This window comes from Rhinoderma darwinii, chromosome 6 (assembly GCF_050947455.1).
Source record: "Rhinoderma darwinii isolate aRhiDar2 chromosome 6, aRhiDar2.hap1, whole genome shotgun sequence".
NCBI classification, from domain to species: Eukaryota; Metazoa; Chordata; class Amphibia; order Anura; family Rhinodermatidae; genus Rhinoderma; species Rhinoderma darwinii.
Window position 1 is genome coordinate 44016335 of NC_134692.1, and position 24639 is coordinate 44040973.

Consider the following 24639-nt stretch of genomic DNA (forward strand, 5'->3'; position numbering starts at 1 on the left):
AGCTAATATAACCAGATTGTGAGGGGGATCAGACATTGGAGGAAAGCTGGGGAGAGAGTCCCCTGCCACAAAAAACTGTGAGTATGATGGCTAACCACTGTCTAATACTTGTTTCATATGAAGAGGACTTACAGTAACATGTCATTCTTACCTATACAAACATTTAAATCTACAATACACTAGAAACTATACACTGCTAAGCAGAATTAACAATACTGGAATTAACTCTGGTTTATAAAAGTGAGTCAATCTTCATTACTATGGTTTTTATTCAGTGCATTTAACCACTGAACCAATTCTTCCCAATGTGTGTTGAATAGACAGTCATCAGCTAGAGTTGTTAATGTGATACATAAAGATGTCAAATAGTGGATACTTCTGTATGATACTCAATATGGTTGGCACTGATGGTGCTAAAGCTTTATAAAGTACGGTCAGTTGAAATGTCTTCCCTAAGTTGAGATCTTGTGAACCCCCCCACTGTATGGATGTTTATGTGGTACATGCACCCCATAATAGAGAACTGTGAGCGAGCTCTCGGATTATGTAGGTGTTCCCCATATTCTGCTATGTAAGTTATCTCATCATTAACTTTTTTGTCTGATAGGAAACAATAACTCAGAAGCATGTAGATCCCCGGGACTGTATGAGACAGTGTGTACAGGGTGTTTGAATTGCATGATAGGACCAATTGTTCCATACCAACTAGAAATAGGATTTGAGACCAGCTGTCAAAATTGTTTTAACTCCAGTCGGAAAGCCACAGGCTGCCTCGGATATCATGGAATGACATCCACACAAACAGTTATAGGTTGCTTAAACTTCATGCCTTCTCTGCAGCTACTCCACATTTGAAATATTTCTTATATGTATTATGGGCAGTGTAACAATATGTTCAGTATTAATGCCTTGCAACTCGCCATCTGAGACTAATTTTTATCAGAACACCATCTGCATGGAATATTATGTTTCTCCATGATGCTCTATGATTTAATCTAGTGAATATATTCAATTTGATATATGAATTATTTTAATGAACACATTGATACATTTTTAAACATACATATCTCGAGTATTTATCTCCAGTACACTGAGTGATAGAGATTCTGAAACCTATATAAGGTTACAAATTACTAAAATCCAGAATGAGAGCGATCTATAATTGTGTTCCCCTTGCAGACTGCCTGATGCCCTGCTGCTCTTTGCCAGCAGTCAGTGGGTTCAACAAACGTAGAATGAAACTGGTGTGTGCCTCTATTTCCTGCTTGTTGCTGCTGTGCTTGGCCATACCGGAGACTGAAAGCCGAGTACTGCAGTCATCCCTAGACATTCGGAGTGAGTATTCACAATAACACACTCTTAAACTGTAACGGTTTCTTTTTCTGGAATTGCAATTGGTTTTACAGTTTGCCCACTATGATGATGATAATGATGATAATGACTGTGTGCCATTAAGTTGATTTTGCCACTTAGCAACCATGTAAATAATGTTTCTTTAGAACGCCCGGTCGTCTGTTTGGGTTTTATGGCTTCAAAATTACATTAACCCCTTAATGACCGGGCCATTTTGCACGTTAATGACCAAGGATTATTTTTTGTTTTTTCACGGTCACATTCCAAGAGTCGTAACTTTTTTTTTTATTCCGTCGACATAGCCGTATAAGGGCTTGTTTTTTGTGGGACGAGTTGTAATTTGTAATTGTACCATTTTTAGATGCTGACAATATATTGATTAACTTTTATTAACTTTATTTTAGTAGAGAATTGAAAATAAGCAGCTATTCCAGCATTAATTTTCATGTTATAAATTTACGCCGTTTACTATGCAGCGTAAATAACATGTTAACTTTATTCTATGGGTCGGCACGATTACGGGGATACCAAATATGTAAAGGTTTTATATGTTTTTCCTACGTTTGCACAATAAAAACCCTTTTAGAAAAAAATTACTTGTTTTTGCATCGCCGCGTTCTAAGAGCCGTCATTTTTTTATTTTTCCGTTGATGTAGCCGTATGTGGGCTTGATTTTTGTGGGCCAATGTGTAGTTTTCATTAGTGCTATTTTGGGGTACATAGGACTCATAGATTAACTTTTAATTTATTTTTTATGGGGGGAATGGGAGAAAAGAGAGAATTTTGCCATTGTTTTTTGGGGTTTTTTTTGGACGCCGTTCATCCGGCGGTTTAATTAATGTGTTCATTTTATTGGTCAAGTTGTTACGATCGCGGGGATACCATATATGTGTATGTGTTATTTGTTTTGACACTTTTACTGAATAAAACCATTTTTTTGGGCAAAAAAAAGTAGTTTTATTTGATTTTGACTAATTTATTCGACTTCACTATGCGATCTGCCGATCGCATATATAATGCTTTGGTATACTTAGTATACCAAAGCATTATTGCCTGTCAGTTTTACACTGACAGGCAATCTGTTAGGTCATGCCTCCGGCATCGCCTAACAGGCATTTGCTGGAGCCAGACCAGGAGGTCTTTGTTAGACCCCCGGCTGTCATGGAAACCCGACGGCGACCTGCGATTTGTTTGGGGGGGGCGCCGATCGGGTGACAGAGGGAGCTCCCTCCCTCTGTCAAACAAATTAGATGCCGCTGTCACTATTGACAGCGGCATTTAATGGGTTAAACTGCTGGAATCGGAGCGTGCTTCGATTCTGGCAGTTGCAGCAGGAGCCAGGCTGTGTATAATAGCCGTGGTAGGAAACAAGGGGAGAAGTCCTCCAGCTCACCTGACACAAGGATTGGGTGTCGCTGTCAGCGCCTGGATCTTTTTCGTGTCGGCACACGATGCAGGAACAGAAGTAGCAGAGGAAATGTGGTCCAGCGCTTGGGTAGAAGTAAAATAGAAAAAATATTTTTCCAAGTTTAATTAAATTGCGTTAAAAAGTCCATTGTAGTATGGTCTCGGTGTGTGGATAGAAGGAAAGAATGATCCTGTTAGCCTACGCGTTTCGGACGAGGCACCGTCCTTAGTCTTGGCTGTAGTGTAGTTTGAACTTGGCGCTCTGGCGGATTTATACTGTGTCCGGGGTTACAGCTGAGTCCTGATTGCGTTTCACGTCTCTTAGTCACTTGGACCGCAACCCGGAAGTGGAGCAATGCCGGTGTTTGGTGTGCCCATTCTGGTGTTACGTAAGTTATCATTTCATATTGGGCAACTTACCCTATGAAGCAATATGTGTTACTTAGTTAGACTGTATTATAGGTTGTGTGCAGTATGTAACACTGAAATATTTGAGGATGCTTGTGAGATGGATCTTGATACATGGTCATGTGTGCGTTCCAGATCACGTGACCAAATGGAACGCAAACATGTAGGACGGATCAGCGGCATGCAGTCTAGGATGAACGTGTGTCATCCTGATTCAACTACATATGGTATGTAAATATTTGATTTCTGTATGGTTAACAGGGCTTGTACTTGGAAAGTACCATTGAGGAAATATCAATATTTGATATCTGTACCTATACCCATAGCTGATTGCCGTTCAGGTCACAGTATCTTGTGGTGTTAAAGTAACAGGGAGCGGCCAGATTAGGACATTTTTGCGCATCTAAAGTTCAATTTTTACTAGTTAAGGATGATTGGATCATAAGTGCACTGGTGAGGAAAGTGAAATGAAGGAAACATTTAAATCGTGAAAATGTAATGCATGACAGTCAGCATATATTATGCATGCACCACGGGGAGTGATTGGTTAAAATCATGATTGTATGGAGAAATTCCTGTAAAGACAAGATGTCAATGTATATTAAGTTATATCATAAATTCATGGGACTTTGTATGGGGAGGTGGTACGATGTTGAATCCCTTTATTTAACGGTTTAATATTGGAACATGAGTTCTTTTTTCAAATTTAAGCCGTCTGGAAATCTAGTTTTCAGTCTATAAATCCAAAAGGCTTCTCTTAGGTGAGTTTTGTTTTTTATGTCACCTCCTCTTTTTGGCATGTGAATTTTTTCGATAGCGTAGCAGCGGAAAGTTTTGATTGTCCTATTGTGTTTGTGTATGAAGTGTTTTGATGCGTTGGAGATGTTCACAATATTTGGATTTCTGACATAACTCAGATGTTCCAGTATTCTGGTTTTTAATTTCCGGTTAGTGCATCCCACATATTTTAGAAGACACTCTGTACATTCAATAATATAGACAACAGATATTTCGTGTTACAATTTATATAATTTTGAATGGTAAATGTGTCTGATTGAGTAGAGTTACTGAAATTTTTAGTGGGGTATGCATAGGAACAAACTTTGCAGGGGTGTTGACCGCACCTGTAAAAGCCTTTTGTTTCTAACCATGTGGTATTTATTTTGTCGTGTGAACTGAAATAGGACGGGGATAGGATGCTGCCTAGGGACGGTGCTTTGCGGGCTACTATCCTGATTCCTCCTGCCAAAATGGTGCGCAAACTGTCATCCTCCATGAGAATTGGTAAGTATCGATTTACTAGATTTTTAATTTGAGAGAATTGATTACTCTGTTGGAGAATTAGTGTGGGCTGACTGTTGGTATTTGGCTTAATAATGGTCTTATTGTGGTACTCAAGTAATTGTGTTCTAGGTTTTTTGGACATGATGTCACTTGCTCTATTCAGTGTCCATTGTGGATATCCTCTTTTGGAGAGTCTTGATTTTATCTGCTTTTCTTCTAGTAAGAACCGATTGTGTGAACTGCAGTTCCGTTTCGCTCGGTGCATCTCCCCTACTGGTATGGCCCGAATGGTTTGTTTGGAATGGTTACTTCTAGCATGGAGTATGTTGTTGGATGCTGTTGGTTTGCGATGTGTTTCGGTACATATTGTCTGACCCACTTTGCCGCTTAGTTTTAGGTCCAGGAAGATAATCTCAGTGGTGTTATGGTTATGAGTAAATTTAAGATTACAGTTATTACGGTTTAAGCTCTCAACAAAAACTGGGATGATGTTAATGTCTCCCTTCCAGATAAGTAAAATGTCATCAATGTATCTACCGTACCATTCAATACAATTGCCATATATGTTGTTACTGGAAAAAATGTGGGACTGCTCCCACCACGACATGACCAAATTCGCCACTGAGGGGGAAAATTTAGCCCCCATGGATACACCTCTTAATTGGAGATAATATTTTCCATCGAATAGGAAATAATTATTTGTCATTAGGAACACCAAAACTTCCAGTATGTAGATTTGGAATTTCTTGTCGTAGCTACTGTGTGTAGATATGTGTTCTTCCAAGGCAGTGTAGGCTATTTGGTGGGGAATTGAGGTGTATAATGAGACCACATCACAAGTGAGCCATGTGTAATTTTCTTGCCATTTTAGGTTACTTAGTGAATTTAGGACATTTTTAGTGTCACTTAGAAAGCCAGGTGTTCTTTGTACTAGAGGTTGCAACAAAGTGTCAAGCCATTCCGATAGTCTCTCAAGTATTGAACCAATACCTGAGACTATGGGTCTCATCGGTGGAGGGAAAATTTCCTTGTGTATTTTTGGAAGTGCGTGGATTATTGGAGTGATGGGTTGATCAATATATATAAAGTCCAACTGTTTTTGAGTGATGAAACCTTGTTGTAGGCCATCAGTAAGTAATTTTTTCATATTGGTTTTGATGTTATCCACTGGATTTTTGTCTAAAATTTTATAGGTTGTTTCGTCTGACAGCATGGTCAGAATGGATGATTTGTAGTCGTGTTTATTCAGGACTGTGACATTGCCACCTTTATCCGACATTTTAATGATTAGTTCTTTGTTAACTTGTAACGATTTGGCAGCCTTTCTCTGGCCAGCTGTCATATTGTTATGTGGTTGCTGAGATTTTGTTGTGTCTGCCAGATTTTGTAATTCCTTTTCTAATACCATCTGGAATTGGTCCATGGAGTCTGTGCGTGAGCCTATTGGATAGAACTTAGGGTTTGATGTTTCAAAATTTCTAGCAGTCATGACTGTTTGGTTTGGTTTTTCAGTACACAGATGGTCTAGGCACACAATGGTCGTTAATTCTTGAAACGAGAAATTGGATGGGATGTAAGATATGTCCACTGGTAAATCTTCGGTACCGTTAATTGTATTCGATGAAGGTATCATGATATCAGTGGCAATAACTGGTGCTGAGAAATGTTTTTTGACCGTCAAGTTGCGGATGAATTTATTGATATCGAGTATGGTGTTGAACAAGTTGAAATTGTTTTTCGGGGCAAAATTGAGGCCCAATGATAGAACTTGATTTTGTTCCTTGGTTAACGTGGTAGAAGATAAGTTAGTGACATTAGTTTCTAATAATGCTGAAATTTTCGGGGACGGAGGCGGCGATTTGGATCTTGATTTGGTCTGTTTGTGCTTCCTACCGCCCCTCCTTCCTCGTTTTTTGACTGATGACCTGGGGCATCTTGTCTGTGGTTGGAGTAGGACCGCGTTCTCATATTCTCATCTTCTGAAAAACCCTCTGCTGAGTCTGGCTCAGTGGAGCTGAAGCTTACTCTGTTGGGTAGATCTTTGTACTGTTTATGTTGATAATTCCGTTTTTTGAGAATAGGTCTTGGTCTGTTATAATTTCTTTCTCTCTTATTCCAGGTGTAAATTTCATTTAGTGCATAGTCCTTGGTATCTCGTTTGAATTTGCTTTTCTTCGTTTCTGCTATAGATCGATCAAGTTTGTCGATCGCTGATGATGTGCGCAGATGGAGAGAAGAAAAGGAAGGTAAGCTGGAAAATGACTCTATCTGTTTCCTACTGTCCAAAATTTGTAAGTCCAGTTCCAATAATTTTTGTTCTTCCTGTTTTGTAATCAATTTCATTAGTTTGATAGAGCAATCAGATAATGTTTCGTTCCATTCTTTGAGAAAATCTTCAGTATAAATGAAAGTGGGTGTTTTTCTCAGTCTCAGACCTCTTGGTATCATGTCCTTTGAGATGTAATTTTTGAGAGTGGTGAGGTCCCACCATATTTTGGCTTGTTGGGCCAATTGCTTTTCCAAACCATGGAAAAGTTCCTCCATGTTGGATTCATTTTCAGTGAGGTTGTTGTTACCACCAAAAACTTTCTCTGCTAATTCTGTTCTGGTTAACTGGTTTTCATTCGCCATGTGGAAATAGATTGTACATACAGTCCCGTGTGTCCAACAAGGGTCTCCAAATGTTGGCAATATAGCCGCAGTGAGTTAAAATCAAAATAGCAGAAATAGCCAACGTATGTAAAATGTTATGCTTCAAATGTTGCAAACTGAAATCCAACGTGAACGTAATGTCACGTATGCATTTAGGGTATGCTTATTCCTTGATTCGAGCAGACTTTTATCAAAACCTCTACCACACACTATCAGGTATAGTGAGAAATGGCAACAGTATGCACATGTATTATGTGGAGCTCACTGTTGTTCAATTATGGACATAATTTGACAGATGGGAGCACGTGAGAAAAGCCGATATCACAGTAGTAGGAAACAAGGGGAGAAGTCCTCCAGCTCACCTGACACAAGGATTGGGTGTCGCTGTCAGCGCCTGGATCTTTTTCGTGTCGGCACACGATGCAGGAACAGAAGTAGCAGAGGAAATGTGGTCCAGCGCTTGGGTAGAAGTAAAATAGAAAAAATATTTTTCCAAGTTTAATTAAATTGCGTTAAAAAGTCCATTGTAGTATGGTCTCGGTGTGTGGATAGACGGAAAGAACATCGGCTTTTCTCACGTGCTCCCATCTGTCAAATTATGTCCATAATTGAACAACAGTGAGCTCCACATAATACATGTGCATACTGTTGCCATTTCTCACTATACCTGATAGTGTGTGGTAGAGGTTTTGATAAAAGTCTGCTCGAATCAAGGAATAAGCATACCCTAAATGCATACGTGACATTACGTTCACGTTGGATTTCAGTTTGCAACATTTGAAGCATAACATTTTACATACGTTGGCTATTTCTGCTATTTTGATTTTAACTCACTGCGGCTATATTGCCAACATTTGGAGACCCTTGTTGGACACACGGGACTGTATGTACAATCTATTTCCACATGGCGAATGAAAACCAGTTAACCAGAACAGAATTAGCAGAGAAAGTTTTTGGTGGTAACAACAACCTCACTGAAAATGAATCCAACATGGAGGAACTTTTCCATGGTTTGGAAAAGCAATTGGCCCAACAAGCCAAAATATGGTGGGACCTCACCACTCTCAAAAATTACATCTCAAAGGACATGATACCAAGAGGTCTGAGACTGAGAAAAACACCCACTTTCATTTATACTGAAGATTTTCTCAAAGAATGGAACGAAACATTATCTGATTGCTCTATCAAACTAATGAAATTGATTACAAAACAGGAAGAACAAAAATTATTGGAACTGGACTTACAAATTTTGGACAGTAGGAAACAGATAGAGTCATTTTCCAGCTTACCTTCCTTTTCTTCTCTCCATCTGCGCACATCATCAGCGATCGACAAACTTGATCGATCTATAGCAGAAACGAAGAAAAGCAAATTCAAACGAGATACCAAGGACTATGCACTAAATGAAATTTACACCTGGAATAAGAGAGAAAGAAATTATAACAGACCAAGACCTATTCTCAAAAAACGGAATTATCAACATAAACAGTACAAAGATCTACCCAACAGAGTAAGCTTCAGCTCCACTGAGCCAGACTCAGCAGAGGGTTTTTCAGAAGATGAGAATATGAGAACGCGGTCCTACTCCAACCACAGACAAGATGCCCCAGGTCATCAGTCAAAAAACGAGGAAGGAGGGGCGGTAGGAAGCACAAACAGACCAAATCAAGATCCAAATCGCCGCCTCCGTCCCCGAAAATTTCAGCATTATTAGAAACTAATGTCACTAACTTATCTTCTACCACGTTAACCAAGGAACAAAATCAAGTTCTATCATTGGGCCTCAATTTTGCCCCGAAAAACAATTTCAACTTGTTCAACACCATACTCGATATCAATAAATTCATCCGCAACTTGACGGTCAAAAAACATTTCTCAGCACCAGTTATTGCCACTGATATCATGATACCTTCATCGAATACAATTAACGGTACCGAAGATTTACCAGTGGACATATCTTACATCCCATCCAATTTCTCGTTTCAAGAATTAACGACCATTGTGTGCCTAGACCATCTGTGTACTGAAAAACCAAACCAAACAGTCATGACTGCTAGAAATTTTGAAACATCAAACCCTAAGTTCTATCCAATAGGCTCACGCACAGACTCCATGGACCAATTCCAGATGGTATTAGAAAAGGAATTACAAAATCTGGCAGACACAACAAAATCTCAGCAACCACATAACAATATGACAGCTGGCCAGAGAAAGGCTGCCAAATCGTTACAAGTTAACAAAGAACTAATCATTAAAATGTCGGATAAAGGTGGCAATGTCACAGTCCTGAATAAACACGACTACAAATCATCCATTCTGACCATGCTGTCAGACGAAACAACCTATAAAATTTTAGACAAAAATCCAGTGGATAACATCAAAACCAATATGAAAAAATTACTTACTGATGGCCTACAACAAGGTTTCATCACTCAAAAACAGTTGGACTTTATATATATTGATCAACCCATCACTCCAATAATCCACGCACTTCCAAAAATACACAAGGAAATTTTCCCTCCACCGATGAGACCCATAGTCTCAGGTATTGGTTCAATACTTGAGAGACTATCGGAATGGCTTGACACTTTGTTGCAACCTCTAGTACAAAGAACACCTGGCTTTCTAAGTGACACTAAAAATGTCCTAAATTCACTAAGTAACCTAAAATGGCAAGAAAATTACACATGGCTCACTTGTGATGTGGTCTCATTATACACCTCAATTCCCCACCAAATAGCCTACACTGCCTTGGAAGAACACATATCTACACACAGTAGCTACGACAAGAAATTCCAAATCTACATACTGGAAGTTTTGGTGTTCCTAATGACAAATAATTATTTCCTATTCGATGGAAAATATTATCTCCAATTAAGAGGTGTATCCATGGGGGCTAAATTTTCCCCCTCAGTGGCGAATTTGGTCATGTCGTGGTGGGAGCAGTCCCACATTTTTTCCAGTAACAACATATATGGCAATTGTATTGAATGGTACGGTAGATACATTGATGACATTTTACTTATCTGGAAGGGAGACATTAACATCATCCCAGTTTTTGTTGAGAGCTTAAACCGTAATAACTGTAATCTTAAATTTACTCATAACCATAACACCACTGAGATTATCTTCCTGGACCTAAAACTAAGCGGCAAAGTGGGTCAGACAATATGTACCGAAACACATCGCAAACCAACAGCATCCAACAACATACTCCATGCTAGAAGTAACCATTCCAAACAAACCATTCGGGCCATACCAGTAGGGGAGATGCACCGAGCGAAACGGAACTGCAGTTCACACAATCGGTTCTTACTAGAAGAAAAGCAGATAAAATCAAGACTCTCCAAAAGAGGATATCCACAATGGACACTGAATAGAGCAAGTGACATCATGTCCAAAAAACCTAGAACACAATTACTTGAGTACCACAATAAGACCATTATTAAGCCAAATACCAACAGTCAGCCCACACTAATTCTCCAACAGAGTAATCAATTCTCTCAAATTAAAAATCTAGTAAATCGATACTTACCAATTCTCATGGAGGATGACAGTTTGCGCACCATTTTGGCAGGAGGAATCAGGATAGTAGCCCGCAAAGCACCGTCCCTAGGCAGCATCCTATCCCCGTCCTATTTCAGTTCACACGACAAAATAAATACCACATGGTTAGAAACAAAAGGCTTTTACAGGTGCGGTCAACACCCCTGCAAAGTTTGTTCCTATGCATACCCCACTAAAAATTTCAGTAACTCTACTCAATCAGACACATTTACCATTCAAAATTATATAAATTGTAACACGGAATCTGTTGTCTATATTATTGAATGTACAGAGTGTCTTCTAAAATATGTGGGATGCACTAACCGGAAATTAAAAACCAGAATACTGGAACATCTGAGTTATGTCAGAAATCCAAATATTGTGAACATCTCCAACGCATCAAAACACTTCATACACAAACACAATAGGACAATCAAAACTTTCCGCTGCTACGCTATCGAAAAAATTCACATGCCAAAAAGAGGAGGTGACATAAAAAACAAAACTCACCTAAGAGAAGCCTTTTGGATTTATAGACTGAAAACTAGATTTCCAGACGGCTTAAATTTGAAAAAAGAACTCATGTTCCAATATTAAACCGTTAAATAAAGGGATTCAACATCGTACCACCTCCCCATACAAAGTCCCATGAATTTATGATATAACTTAATATACATTGACATCTTGTCTTTACAGGAATTTCTCCATACAATCATGATTTTAACCAATCACTCCCCGTGGTGCATGCATAATATATGCTGACTGTCATGCATTACATTTTCACGATTTAAATGTTTCCTTCATTTCACTTTCCTCACCAGTGCACTTATGATCCAATCATCCTTAACTAGTAAAAATTGAACTTTAGATGCGCAAAAATGTCTTAATCTGGCCGCTCCCTGTTACTTTAACACCACAAGATACTGTGACCTGAACGGCAATCAGCTATGGGTATAGGTACAGATATCAAATATTGATATTTCCTCAATGGTACTTTCCAAGTACAAGCCCTGTTAACCATACAGAAATCAAATATTTACATACCATATGTAGTTGAATCAGGATGACACACGTTCATCCTAGACTGCATGCCGCTGATCCGTCCTACATGTTTGCGTTCCATTTGGTCACGTGATCTGGAACGCACACATGACCATGTATCAAGATCCATCTCACAAGCATCCTCAAATATTTCAGTGTTACATACTGCACACAACCTATAATACAGTCTAACTAAGTAACACATATTGCTTCATAGGGTAAGTTGCCCAATATGAAATGATAACTTACGTAACACCAGAATGGGCACACCAAACACCGGCATTGCTCCACTTCCGGGTTGCGGTCCAAGTGACTAAGAGACGTGAAACGCAATCAGGACTCAGCTGTAACCCCGGACACAGTATAAATCCGCCAGAGCGCCAAGTTCAAACTACACTACAGCCAAGACTAAGGACGGTGCCTCGTCCGAAACGCGTAGGCTAACAGGATCATTCTTTCCTTCTATCCACACACCGAGACCATACTACAATGGACTTTTTAACGCAATTTAATTAAACTTGGAAAAATATTTTTTCTATTTTACTTCTACCCAAGCGCTGGACCGCATTTCCTCTGCTACTTCTATAATAGCCGTGCTCCTGCCGCTGATCGCGTGGGTACAGTGACAGTACCCGCCCCATCATAGGACGGATATATCCGTCCTCTTGCGCGAACTAGCAGCTGCTGAGGACGGATATATCCGTCCTTCGGCGTTAAGGAGTTAACTTTTCAAACAACTTCAACTCAGTTCAGAGGCATCAATAATTTCCCTGGTGAGAAGTGTTTGATCGCGGGGGGGTCCCAAAGCTGGAACCCTCATTGATCAAGAGAATGGGGGGTTTCGAGTCCCCTAAATAAACGGAGTGGCTGTAACTCTTACACACTGCTGTTCTATTCATTCTCTATGGGGCTGCCGGAGATAGCCAAGCGCTGCACTTGGCTATTTACGGCAGTGGAGCTCCATTCATTCAGGGGACTCGGGACCCCTGTGGTGGGCTAACCTCTTTAAGGTTTAGATTACTCTATGTTTACATCAGCCTTAGAGTCACTTCACACGGCGAACTTTGCATGGTGGGTCCCGCCTCAAAATCCACCGCAGAATCCAACCGAAGATCGAGCAGGACACAAATATTTCACGCAAACTGAAGAAAATCAGCGAGTGGGTAAAAAAAAGCATTCGACTGAAATTGAAACTAATGGGAACAATGTAAACAGGGCCTAAGAAATAGCCCTCTTCTTCCTCACCTCATTGGCAGCCATTAAAAATAAGCACTCTTTTCTGCACCCAAGACAAGTTGTGGTCTCAGGGAGCCTTTCGCATGGGTAGATAACTGTTGAGCGATGGCAGTCCACAACCCAGTGCTGCAATTACTGCAATGAACGCATATAACCAAATGAACCAATATATACATGTTTGAACAAAGGCTGCAATATTACTTATTGTTTCATTAGCCTTATGCTTTATCACCAAATATATTATTATATTTATTAAATTCTAACACTTTTGCATCCAAACACCATGAATATACAATGCCCGGTCCCAGGCTTCGAACCCAAATCATAAAGTATTTTATATGGTCCAGCTGTGAAGCTGCTACTTAAAGAATTGTGGAGTCATCGGTGAGGATCATAGATTGATAGCAGGAGACCTCAGACAGAAAGCAAAAAGGTTCAATTCTACTTTTGTTCACTTGATAAGTTCATACCCAAATCTTAAACCAAAAGGGAAGGGAATTTTATGAGGTTCGAAAAAAATTCTGGTAATGGGTCCAGCAGTTGCTATCATGCATCAATGGAGAAGGGTAAATGCATGCTGCAAAGAATTTCTCCATTTAAATGAATGGAAGTTATTGTTGTTTTCATGTACTCGCATTCATTTCATGGTCATAATACTATTTGCAAAGCCGCACGTTGGTGAGCGTTCAGAACCCCACTCCGATTGTGCTCAGGCAAGAAGATTTCCGCTTTTCTTCTAGATTCTAACTACATTTTTTTAAACCTTTCCCAGGTCTATTCCCTAAAATGGCAACAGCTGCACACAGGAGAAGTGGTATGTCCATCCATATGTAGTGGTGTGACATCTATGAATGTATGTATGTACAATATCCTCATTTCACATGTTCATAGGAAGCTGCTAATTTTTTTTATCTGTGTATGTTTTTAGTTATACTAGGTGGGCTGCAACGTCTCAACACATGGGAATCTAAGTACCGCAGATAAATATGTACTTCTGGGCAATTGATTGTGTTCGTTCTTAACTGATAAAAATTTGAAATAATATTTTTTAAATTGTTACCCTACACAAACATTGTCACCCTCTGGATTCAAAAATGTGTCGCTGCTCCTCACTCTCTAGGTAGACCACAGCGATAGGGGGGGTGGAAAGACCCCTCTGCCACACAAGAAGACACCATAAATGGCACATGGTATGTGGGGGGCCACGGTACAGATATTGCATTGGGGTCCAGAAGCTTCAAGTTCCGCATCTGTAAGAGCAGTAAATAGTAGAACTCTTTATCATTGCTGTTTCAGAGATTTTAAGCAAGGGACACTGATGTTATGTGATATTTCCCTGTCTCACATAAAATTATTTTTATAACTCCCTCCTTTATTTACATATCGGTGCCGTTATATTTGGCGCACGATATGTAAATAAGCTCCTAAACAGTCAATGGGGCGTTTCTAACTAACTAAAATGCAAGGGGGCGTGATCTCTTCGCTCTGACACTGTCCAATCAGTAGGACAGTGTCAGGGCGGCTTGCGCTGTTTTCTCCCGCTAGAACACACACAGACTTGGTGGTTGTGCTGCAGATAGCGTGGCGCGCATGCGCACATGCATGCACGCACAGCCGTTTGCGTGCACATCGACGGATGTAAGTAGATATCCTAGTCTCCTTCTCCTCGTCTCTGCTTCTTCTCTTCTCGTTCCGTGGCGGCGGGAGTGGTGACGTCGATATGTGAGCGAACGGCTGTGCGTGCATGCGTGAGGGCACGCGCACGCTATCTGCAGCACAACCACCAAGTCTGTGTGTGTTCTCGCGAGAGGGAGCACCGCTCAAGCCGCCCTGGCACTGTCCGTAGCTGATTTAAATAGGCAATGTATGATATTATCTGGAAAATGTATTGTACTCTGGCCAATGTAGTATAAATCGTGTATTTTGACACTATATGGCACTAACTGGGTACTATGTATATTATCTGTACACTGAATGCAGTAAATGGGTGCTGTGCAGCTCTGTTTTGGCACTGCATGGCTTTTTCTGAACAATGTATTCAATACAGCGGCTGTATGGCACTATGACATTATATATATATATATATTTATTTTTTATTTCTCTTTTTTTCCCATAACAGAGGAAAAGTGAGAATTACCAAAAAGAAAGTAATATGCATACAGGGCAACGCAGCGTCCTATCATAATTGTTTCAAACATTTAGGGGAGAAAAAAATCAGGAAGACAAAAGGCAAGAAGGGGAGAAGGGGAAAATAATAAACAGCAATAACTGAAATGACTTAAAAAATTAGAATCAACCAGAGAATAGGTCATGCATGCGTAACTGAAGAAAGTGGAAAGCTGCTAGTCAAGAAATCTCCACGTCAGAGGTACCGCACTAGGAAGAGGAGTCTTGCAATTGTGACCATAGTCTCATATAGAGTGATTTTGTCCTCTAGAATTGCCACTATACGTTCAAAGCTTCGGATATCCATACATTTAATAATAGTTTTCTGAAAGGGGATTAAATGGCAATTACATTGCAATGGAAAGAAAATGGGTTATTAGTTTATGTTATTTTTTGTGGGATATCTGAAATCAGGTTATTAAGTAGCGCTGACCAAGGTGACAAGTTGATGTGGAGATTCAATTTAGCACGGATCCATCTTTCCCCACGTTTCCAATTCATTTTAGCAACTGGACATGTCCACCAAATGTGGTATAGTGAGCCCACTTCTCCACATTCGTAGAAACAGAGACTCGATTAGGAGGGGAACTTTTTTGCCAGCCTGACAGGTGTGAGAAGTTTGTAGGAGATTTCCTTAAAAATTATATGAAAGAGAACAGGTGTGAGCCTTCTCCCATATACTTTGCCAAGTAATGTCATTAGGTATAGAGCCAATTTCCTTTTTTTATGCTGCTACATAGAAGGGGGGATTTCAGAATACAGTTGAGAGTTCATTCCTTTAATTTTAGGTGTAAATCTGCATACATTTTCAAATGTGGAAGGGAGGGTCCCATGCGGGACCCCTTAGAAAGTGGTTATGAAGTGGTGTATTCGTATATAACTATAATGTTCTCTTAGTGGGATGTCTAGGCCTTTTTTTAAATTCTGCAAAAGATTTAATTTTCTCATCTCAAATGAGTTTTACAATTGTGGTGGAATGTTGATCTGACCACCACTGTAAGGCAGCAGGTGTTTGACCAGGAGGGAAACCTGGATTAATTCGAAGGTTTTGCAAAGAGGAAGGGTTGGACATTAGTTTAAAATGATTTCTATAAGTATGAATGAGCAGTAGGGAATGAGCAACCACTTCATTACTAACAGTGTGAGCCAAGGTGAGGGGACCACATCAGAGCTGGAGGGTTAGAGTGAGTCATAGAAAGGAATTGAGATAAGGCCCATCTCGTCTGACGTGGGTTATCATTCCATACTGCAATTTGAGAGAATTGTGCAGTTAAATAATACAACTTTAACATTTTGTAATCCCAGGCTTCTAGATATAGGTGATCAATATAGGGACTGTCTGCGAACCCTGTGTCTGCAGCCGGCCAATATAAATGTATCAATAATGGCCTAAATCTGTAATAAAGCACACCTAGGGACAGGTACAGGACAGATCTGAAGAGATAAAGTAATTCAGGGGTGGGCAACCTTTTTTGTATGGCTTACCGATAAAAAAAATCAATAAAAAAAAATCAATGATGAAGTACTCAGTGTGCCACGCAAACATGAAAGTCATATAAGAAACGGGACACTAAATAAATCAGTTAATTCATTTTACATTTTAGTGTAACCCCTGTCCCTGGCTTTCTTTGCAAAGATGATTCATCTGAGTTGCATACGAGGCTACGGAACACCAGCTAGGGGGAACCGCACACAGGAGAGACTGCGGCTACAGAATACCAGCTTGGGGGCGTTGCAGACAGGCGAGAGAGACCGCGGCTACTGAACACCATATTTTGGGGGTGCACATAGGAGACTACTGAACACGAGCTTGGAGGGGTGCACATAGGGGAAACTACATCTACTGAGCACCCAATTTGGGGGGTGGCATATAGGAGAGAGCGCTGCCAACTTTTTATTTTATAGAGCGGTTACTAAACTCTGTACTTGCGGCGCTGATCACCAGGAGAGAGCAGTGCTTTGTCATGCACTTGGCGGTGCTGAACACCAGGAGAGACTGCAGTGCTGCATTGTGTGATTGTGAAGCGTTCAGCAGCGACAAAGACAATGAAGCACTGCTCTCTCTCCTGGTGATCAGCGCCGCCAAGAGCATAATGAAGCGCCGCTCTTTTTATCTGTATTTAGTGCTGCCAATCACACAATGGCGCTTGACACTGGGATAGGGAAGTGTGCCAGTCAACTATGCCCCGCGTGTCGGTATGCGGCACCATTGCAAGAGGTTGCTTACCCTTGCAGTAGTTAATGGAGAATAGTCGTACGGATAGAGGACAATCTACCTAGCCTAGCTGTGAAAACGAGGCAATTCCTCAAGGAGTTTTCTGATATCTGAGATCAATTTAGGGTAATTGCACAAATAAAGGGAAGGAGGGTTTTTGGGAATGGTAAACCCCTAAGTATGACGTGAACCTGTTTTAATTTAAATGCCAAAGTTTTGAGAAATCAACCATTCCAGGTCAGGAGATAAATTTAGGTCCAAAGCTTCTGACTTGGAGGGGTTAACTCAAAGTCCCGAACATGTTTAAAATTGGGTCAAAATCTGGCACAGATTTGGCAGAGGGATCTGAGGGTTTCAGATAAAAGCATGTTATCTGCATACATACTAAAAGGGGGTTTTACACTGGACCGATTATCGGGCAGACGAGCGTTCACAGAACGCTCGTTGCCAATAATTGCCCAGTGTAAAGAGGGGAATGAGAAGCAGATGAAGGAGTGATCGGAGTAACGACCGCTCGTCCCCATCCATAGCTCCGTGTGACTGGAGCAAACGAGTGCCGATCAACGATACCTTGTGGATCGGTGCTCGCTGCACCGGCCGCTTATGGGCCAGTGTAAAAGGGAATGATCCTAAGTTGTATCCCAAGATGTCCACATTACAACGGATCGCAAGGGATAAAGGTTCCATGTCTATGGCGAAGAGGAGAGGGGACAAATGGCAGCCCTGTCATGTTCGGCAATCTGTAGGAAAGGAGGAGGACAATGAACCCTGAAGCTTCACTTTGGCCGGAAAGGGTAGACTAGACAATATGAAGGCCTTGCAAAAATGGGCCTTGGACGCCCATCTTTCTTAGCACCAGCGCTAAATATTCACAGTTTACGGAATCAAAAGCCTTCTCTTGGTTTAGACTCCACAGCCTTAATTCTTATTTGTTAGAGTTGGCAGGATGGAAAATATTCACTACTGGACGTATATTGTCCGTAGTTTGGCAAGAGGGAATAGAAGCCTGTTTGGTCCGGTAAAATTATTGATGTTATAAGGCGGGCTAAACACTGGGAAGGTATTATATTTTTTACATACATAGAAATATAAGGGGATAGTGTGGTGCAAAATTTTTAATTGCCTTTCTTCTTTAATCTCTTACTTAGGAGTAATGTCCACCTTTAACATAAATAGCAGCATTTCTGACACTGATTTGGGGGCATTGCTGCTATCACTTTGCTAGGGGGATCTCTTATGTGGGCACTAATTGTGACTGACAAGAACCTATGTCTTTGTATCTGTTAACGTGCACATAGATTGTGTGAACCCCCCTCCACACAATCCTGCTCTTTATAATTATCTTTGAAAATTGAATTCACATATGTCCCTCTCTTTCTACATTTCCCATTATTACTCTCATCCCTATTCCTTTATTATCAGGACATCACCCATTATACGACATAAAACGAACAGAATGGATGATTTGGAACATAAATCAATTCTCCCTATTTTCTTGTCACAGATCCTGATATTGACCCATCATGGTACACTGGCCGTGGAATCCGTCCTGTGGGCCGGTTTGGTAGGAGAGGCACTACCTGGGAAGACACTCAGAAATCCATGTACAGACCAATGGGACAGACATGTGTCCCAATAGAAGACAGCGCTGAACTGAATGATGACATCTAAAGCTGCATGTATGGTGGTGTCAACTCATCTTTTGCCTATGTACTGTATATATTTAGGAGATAAACAGACCTTTTAATTGTTTTATCGCCAGTGAGAAATCTCTGTCCGAGGCATCTACATTACAAATTGGAAGCATTTGTTCACACAAGTGGAAATGCCACATATTGTGGATTCAATTTGCTTTTTATTACAAACTCATGTATAGAATATTTACTTAGTTTTTATTTATTAACTAATTAAATGATATAGCGCCGACACTCTGCAGAGAATGCGTTCACATCAGTCACTGTCCCAGAAGGAGATCATAATCTATTATCCCTGTCTGAGTCCACACACTTGCTTAAGAGCTAATTTCATAAGGATTCCGTTAAATAAGAATGTTTTTTTAATATAAACTGGATTACATGAAGAAGACCCATAAAAACACAGGAAGATGCAAACTACATGCAGAGATGGCCGAGGTTGGTTGTGAACCAACAGCCCAGATCTGCTAGATATTCAATCCATGGGAAAAATATATAACTTGTTCGTGACTCAAATGCACTATTCCCTATGGAAAATAAACAGGTTTTCAATGTCTAAATGGCATCAAACAAATGAAAGAATCTGGCTGTCTTTCTCTGCTACGGTTTACATAAATGGCCCCATGTGTTTATGAAGTCTTCCTGCCTGTGGTTGTGAGGAGTTAGTAGGAAGGCTTTTATAGCGTTCATCATCTCAGGTTCTTCCTTGTATGTGTGCTACATACTTCCCACGTCAACTTTATATGATGACTGTATGGAACTGTTGCTAGACAGGAATGACTTGTCAAGCATGGAAAGAACCTCGGCCCCGAGGTCATCATCCTGTATTATACCTTTAACAGCATATGAATAATTGAGAAAATAATAATAATCCATAATCCAATAATCGTGAGAACAGGGGTCCCGAACTCCCAGAGCCTCCTGGGAGGAGGATATTGAATGGAGCGGCGGTTAAGCATGCGCCCACCACTCCAGTCTATGAGAATGACGGAGGCAGCAGAGGGCTGTACTCGGCTGTTTTCATCATTCCCATAGATTTTTTCTTTCTGTCATTCCTATAGACTTTGAGACATTCCTATAGGCAGCGTGCATTCTCGACCACTGCTCCATCCAATGTCCTCCTCACTGCAGTCGAGCAGTGAGAAGGCATGGGGGTTTGGGACCCCCGTTCTCACGATTGTTGGGAGTTCCAGCTGTGGGGCCCAAAGCCATCAGAAAATTATCAACTATCCAGTGGATAGGTGATAATTTATGATTTTAAGAAAACCGTGACAGCTATGACGGATCTGTTTTCAAACAAATCCTAATGATTATGACAGACCCGATTAACTTATACTGGTGTCCATCAGATTTCTTTCAGGGTTCGTGTATTTTTTATAGCAATAATGGTGTTGCAGACTATGCAATCCTTTTTGTCAAAAGTACTCGAACCCCAACAGAACACCGAATAACTGTAATGTGAACAGAGCCTTTTGCTAAAAGTATGTTCAAGCACCGATCTTGCATATTATTTAGTATAATGTACCGTATTCTTTTCCATAAAAAAATTCTCACATTTATGAAAACTGTAAAAAAAAAAAAATATTTTCTCCTTTCAGAATGGAATATTTTATACCAACCAAAATAAAAGCAAATTGCTTTAAAAGACAAGTTTTAATGGAACTATGGGTTCTCTGTTGACATTAGCCTATGAAATGTTGATCCTGTATCTCTTGTCTTCTGTCTTCTTAAATTACAGTATAATTTATTATTTCCTAGAAAGTAGATTTTATATTTTACCATAGTATTTACTTTTATTTTTATTGTTTTGTATTCTATAGGTCAATAATTGTATTCTTCTTTACTACTTGTATGTTCTATAGCAGAGCTACTAATCCTCCCAAATGTCTTCTGCTACTTCACCTATTGGAAAGTACAGCATCGATGCCTTATACTGGGGGCATGTGTTTCTTCAAGCAGTGGCGTAACTACCGCCGTAGCAGCAGTAGCGGCTGCTACGGGGCCCGCGGCATGAGGGGGCCCGTGTCGCCCGCCGGCACGGGCCCCCACCATGGCCGGAGGCTCCGCTAGCAGCCGCTATGGCTGCTACAGCGGGACGCCACTGAACACTACGGCAGAGCAGGGAGGTATCTCCCCGCTCTGCCATTAACTGGTTCCCGACCGCTGGCTGTATTTTTACGGCCAGCGGTCAGGGTCCTTAAAACCCGAGCCATAGACTTTCTACGGCTCGGGTTTTAACTTGCTGCCCGCGCGATCGGGCAGCTGAATGTCGGGTCTCCGGCTGTCAGTGACTGCCGGGGACCCTGAGGAGAGGATAGAAGCAGCTTTCGCTGCTTCTGTCTTCTCTGATCACTTGTACACAGCGCTGAATGCGCGCTGTGTACAGGAATAGAGACAGCAGCAGCGGCGCTGTCTCTATTCCTTCCGGTGATCATGTGACTGGTCACATGATCGCCGGGTGCCGTTAGTGACAGACTGCTGCTGGGTCTTACTAGACCCAGCACAGCCTTATTAGTGACAATCGTCACTATGAGAGGGCTGATTTCCTCTGTAACTGGGGCTGCTGTGCAACCCCAGTTACAGTGGAAAAACATGGTGTAAAAGAAAGAAAAAAAATATATAAAGTTCCCCAAAGGTCTTCTTTGACCTTTGGGGGACAGACCATAGTAATAAAAAAAGAATAAAGTAAAGTGCAAAAAAAATGTAAATAATAAATACACATAAAATACCCACCCAAAAAAAAAACCGTCCCCCCCCCCCGCCAATCATTATCGTAACGCTAGCGCTGACCCAATTACCCTAATATAGACATGTAATATATAAAGATTTACGGTAGACAATGACGATCACAAATAAAAGGTCTATTTTAGGGTAAGACTATGTTATTACCAAAAAAAAAAATAGCTGAAATGTAAAAAAGCTTACTTTTTTACTATTATTTTCAAACTTTATGAATAAAAATTCTAAAATAGCAAAAAAGGTGCGTATAAAAACGATAAAAAATTAAACCTGCATTGTCTATGGAAAAAACGTCACAAAAATCACGTCGTTAGCCCAACAAATAAAAAAGTTAGAGCCATTTAACTAACACGTGCTAAAAATGGCTAAACGGTGTCTGGTCCTGAAGGCGCAAAATAGAGCAAAAGACATGTATAGGGGATAGTCAGAGGTTAGTCATGGAGAAGTTCAGGGGACTTTCAGTCCCCCGTTCTCCCTATCGCTGCCAGAGATCACACATGTATCCCCTGTCCTGTGGAGATCCTGTGGAGAGGGGATACATGTATTTTGTAGGACACACTGTAGGTCGCATTTTTTTGGGAGGGGGGACGCTGTATGGCGTTCCCTACAGGGGGAGGGGGGAACGCTGTATGGCGTTCCCTACAGGGGGGCTGTATGGCGTTCCCTACGGGGGGCTGTATGGCGTTCTCTACAGGGGGGGCTGTATGGCGTTCCCTACAGGGGGGGGCTGTATGGCGTTCTCTACAGGGGGGCTGTATGGCGTTCTCTACAGGGGGATGTATGGCGCTATCTACAGAGGGGGGGCTGTATGGCGTTATCTACAGGGGGGGCTGTAAAAAAGGCACTATCTACAAGGGGGGGGGGTTGTGTGACACCCAGGGGAGGGGGGGCCCCAGTCAAAAGTTTGCTATGGGGCCCAGTCTTTCCTAGTTACGCCCCTGTCTTCAAGGGTGATGTGGGACTCCCTCCGGAGTTTCTTGCCCTCCTTTTGATGTTCCAAAGTCAGTAATTCACTGGCTGCAGACAGAAAAAATAGGAATTGGTCCGTAAGATTAACAGGAAGACCATTAAATATGAATGTGCATTAAGTAGTAACAAAATAAAAAGCAGGGGAGAGTAACGGATGTGCTTGGTGTGTAATGTATGAAGAGACATAGAAAGCGAAGAAGACAATGATGGATCTTAAGATATAAAATCACTTCCCCGTGGACCTCAATATAACATTTATTTTATTACTGCCTCCATTACACATCACAATGCTTGTAAGTTACCGCCATCATGAACGGTTTATATTGTACTGACAGTACCGTAAGCAATAGAGAATATTAATATCCTAATGCGTCGAACACACAGATACATTCTACCTCCATGCTTGTACCCCATCATACAGAAGATGCAGATACAGACAATAAATGACACGATATTGAGCAGAGATATATTGAAATGTACATGCTGCATACATAATAATAGAAGTGTTGAGCCCGGTTCCCATGCATTACTTATTCATGTCCCATTATTTATATATATTCTGGAATCCAAATAACCTATCAGTATATATTTTTTTAATGTAGTTTTTCACGTCAGAGGTGCACCCGTGCTGCACCCCTGCGGGACGCGTTGTCACGCATCCCCCATAGACTAGAGCCTATGGAGGGACGCGTGAAGTGCACAAAAATAGGACATGTCCTATTTTTTTCCTGGACCCTTCACACGGTCGTGTGAACAGCCCCATTGAAGTACATGAGTCCGTGTGACGGCCGTTGTTTTACTGCCCGTCACACGGACTACATATATGCTCCTCTGAATGAGCCCTAAAAGGAAATCTAGGTTTTTGGAGGAAATGCATAGAAGCATGGAGATAACATAAAAACTCCATGCAGATGTCGGGATTCATATTCTGGCCGCAGTGCTAACTAATGAGCTACAATGCTACTCTTATGTTCAATCGATTGGGGAAACAAAATTACCAATTTTATTACAGGCTCAGATTCAATAAAGACCATTTCCACTTAAAACTTTAAATTTGGTCATATGTATATTATTAAAAAGAAAGTTGAAGCAACCACCAAAGTTTTGTAGTTATATCTGCTTTACTTAGAGATATTGCCATTTTTCTATTCAGTTGTGGTTCCCATTTTTGCAAAGGTGCCAACAGGTAGTGCAGTCATATTGATCACATTTGCAAATAGTAAATTGCATAGTTGCTGAGAAGCAAATTTAAATGTGATAACCAATATGGCCTGTACTGCCAAAATTGGCCACCGCAACTGAATAGAAAAGCTGCAAAATCTCTAATATGAACAGTTACCAAATCTCCAGGCGGTCACACTACTCCAAAGGCCGATGCTCCAGCCACGAAGGCGATCAAACACTTCTGCATCCAAAGTAAAATTAAAGATAGGCGCTAGTCTCGGACATTTGATCTGTATGTCCAAGACCAGCGCCCATCTTTGATTTTACATTGGTAAAACAAACATAGTAATGACACTTCGGCGATTTCTAGAACATCCTTTTACTAATATATGGAAAATATTAAATTTTGGGTGGAAATCCACTTTAAGCAAGAGCACTTTAATAAAGTAGACTCACCCACTGCTTCAAAAACCTCTTTCACGCCATTTCCTGTCTTAGCTGAAGTTTCCATAAAGAGAAGTTGGTTTTGTTCAGCAAAAGCTTCCGCATCCTGTAAGTAACATAATTCCTCAGTCATGAACAAGTGCCATGATTTCTGCACTAGGTTGGAACTCACCTCTTGTATTTTATATCTGCTTTGGATTGATATCTTGATACTCATTGTGGATATGTTTAGGCTGGAACTACAGCAAGTCCATAGGCACATTGAGAAGTTTAGAAATGATTTGTGCATACATTTTTTAGGTCACTGAAAAATGACAATGA

General features: G+C 40.8%; 2 protein-coding genes across 2 annotated transcripts in view; one reads left to right on the forward strand and one right to left on the reverse strand.

Annotated features, from left to right (window-relative positions):
* Positions 1-20616, forward strand: PRLH (prolactin releasing hormone). Its single transcript, XM_075831183.1, has 4 exons — positions 1-77; positions 1180-1335; positions 13700-13741; positions 18813-20616. The coding sequence occupies exons 2-4, from the start codon at positions 1188-1190 to the stop codon at positions 18977-18979; spliced, it is 357 nt and encodes a 118-aa protein (XP_075687298.1). The 5' UTR covers positions 1-77; positions 1180-1187; the 3' UTR covers positions 18980-20616.
* The window catches only part of RAB17 (RAB17, member RAS oncogene family), a 22662-nt gene continuing 17742 nt past the window's right edge, over positions 19720-24639 (reverse strand). Inside the window, exons 5-6 of the mRNA XM_075831510.1 lie at positions 24331-24424; positions 19720-19835 (exon numbers count right to left, since the gene is read on the reverse strand). Of these exons, the coding sequence (XP_075687625.1) occupies positions 19720-19835; positions 24331-24424 (210 nt within the window). The remainder of the gene's footprint in view (positions 19836-24330; positions 24425-24639) is intronic.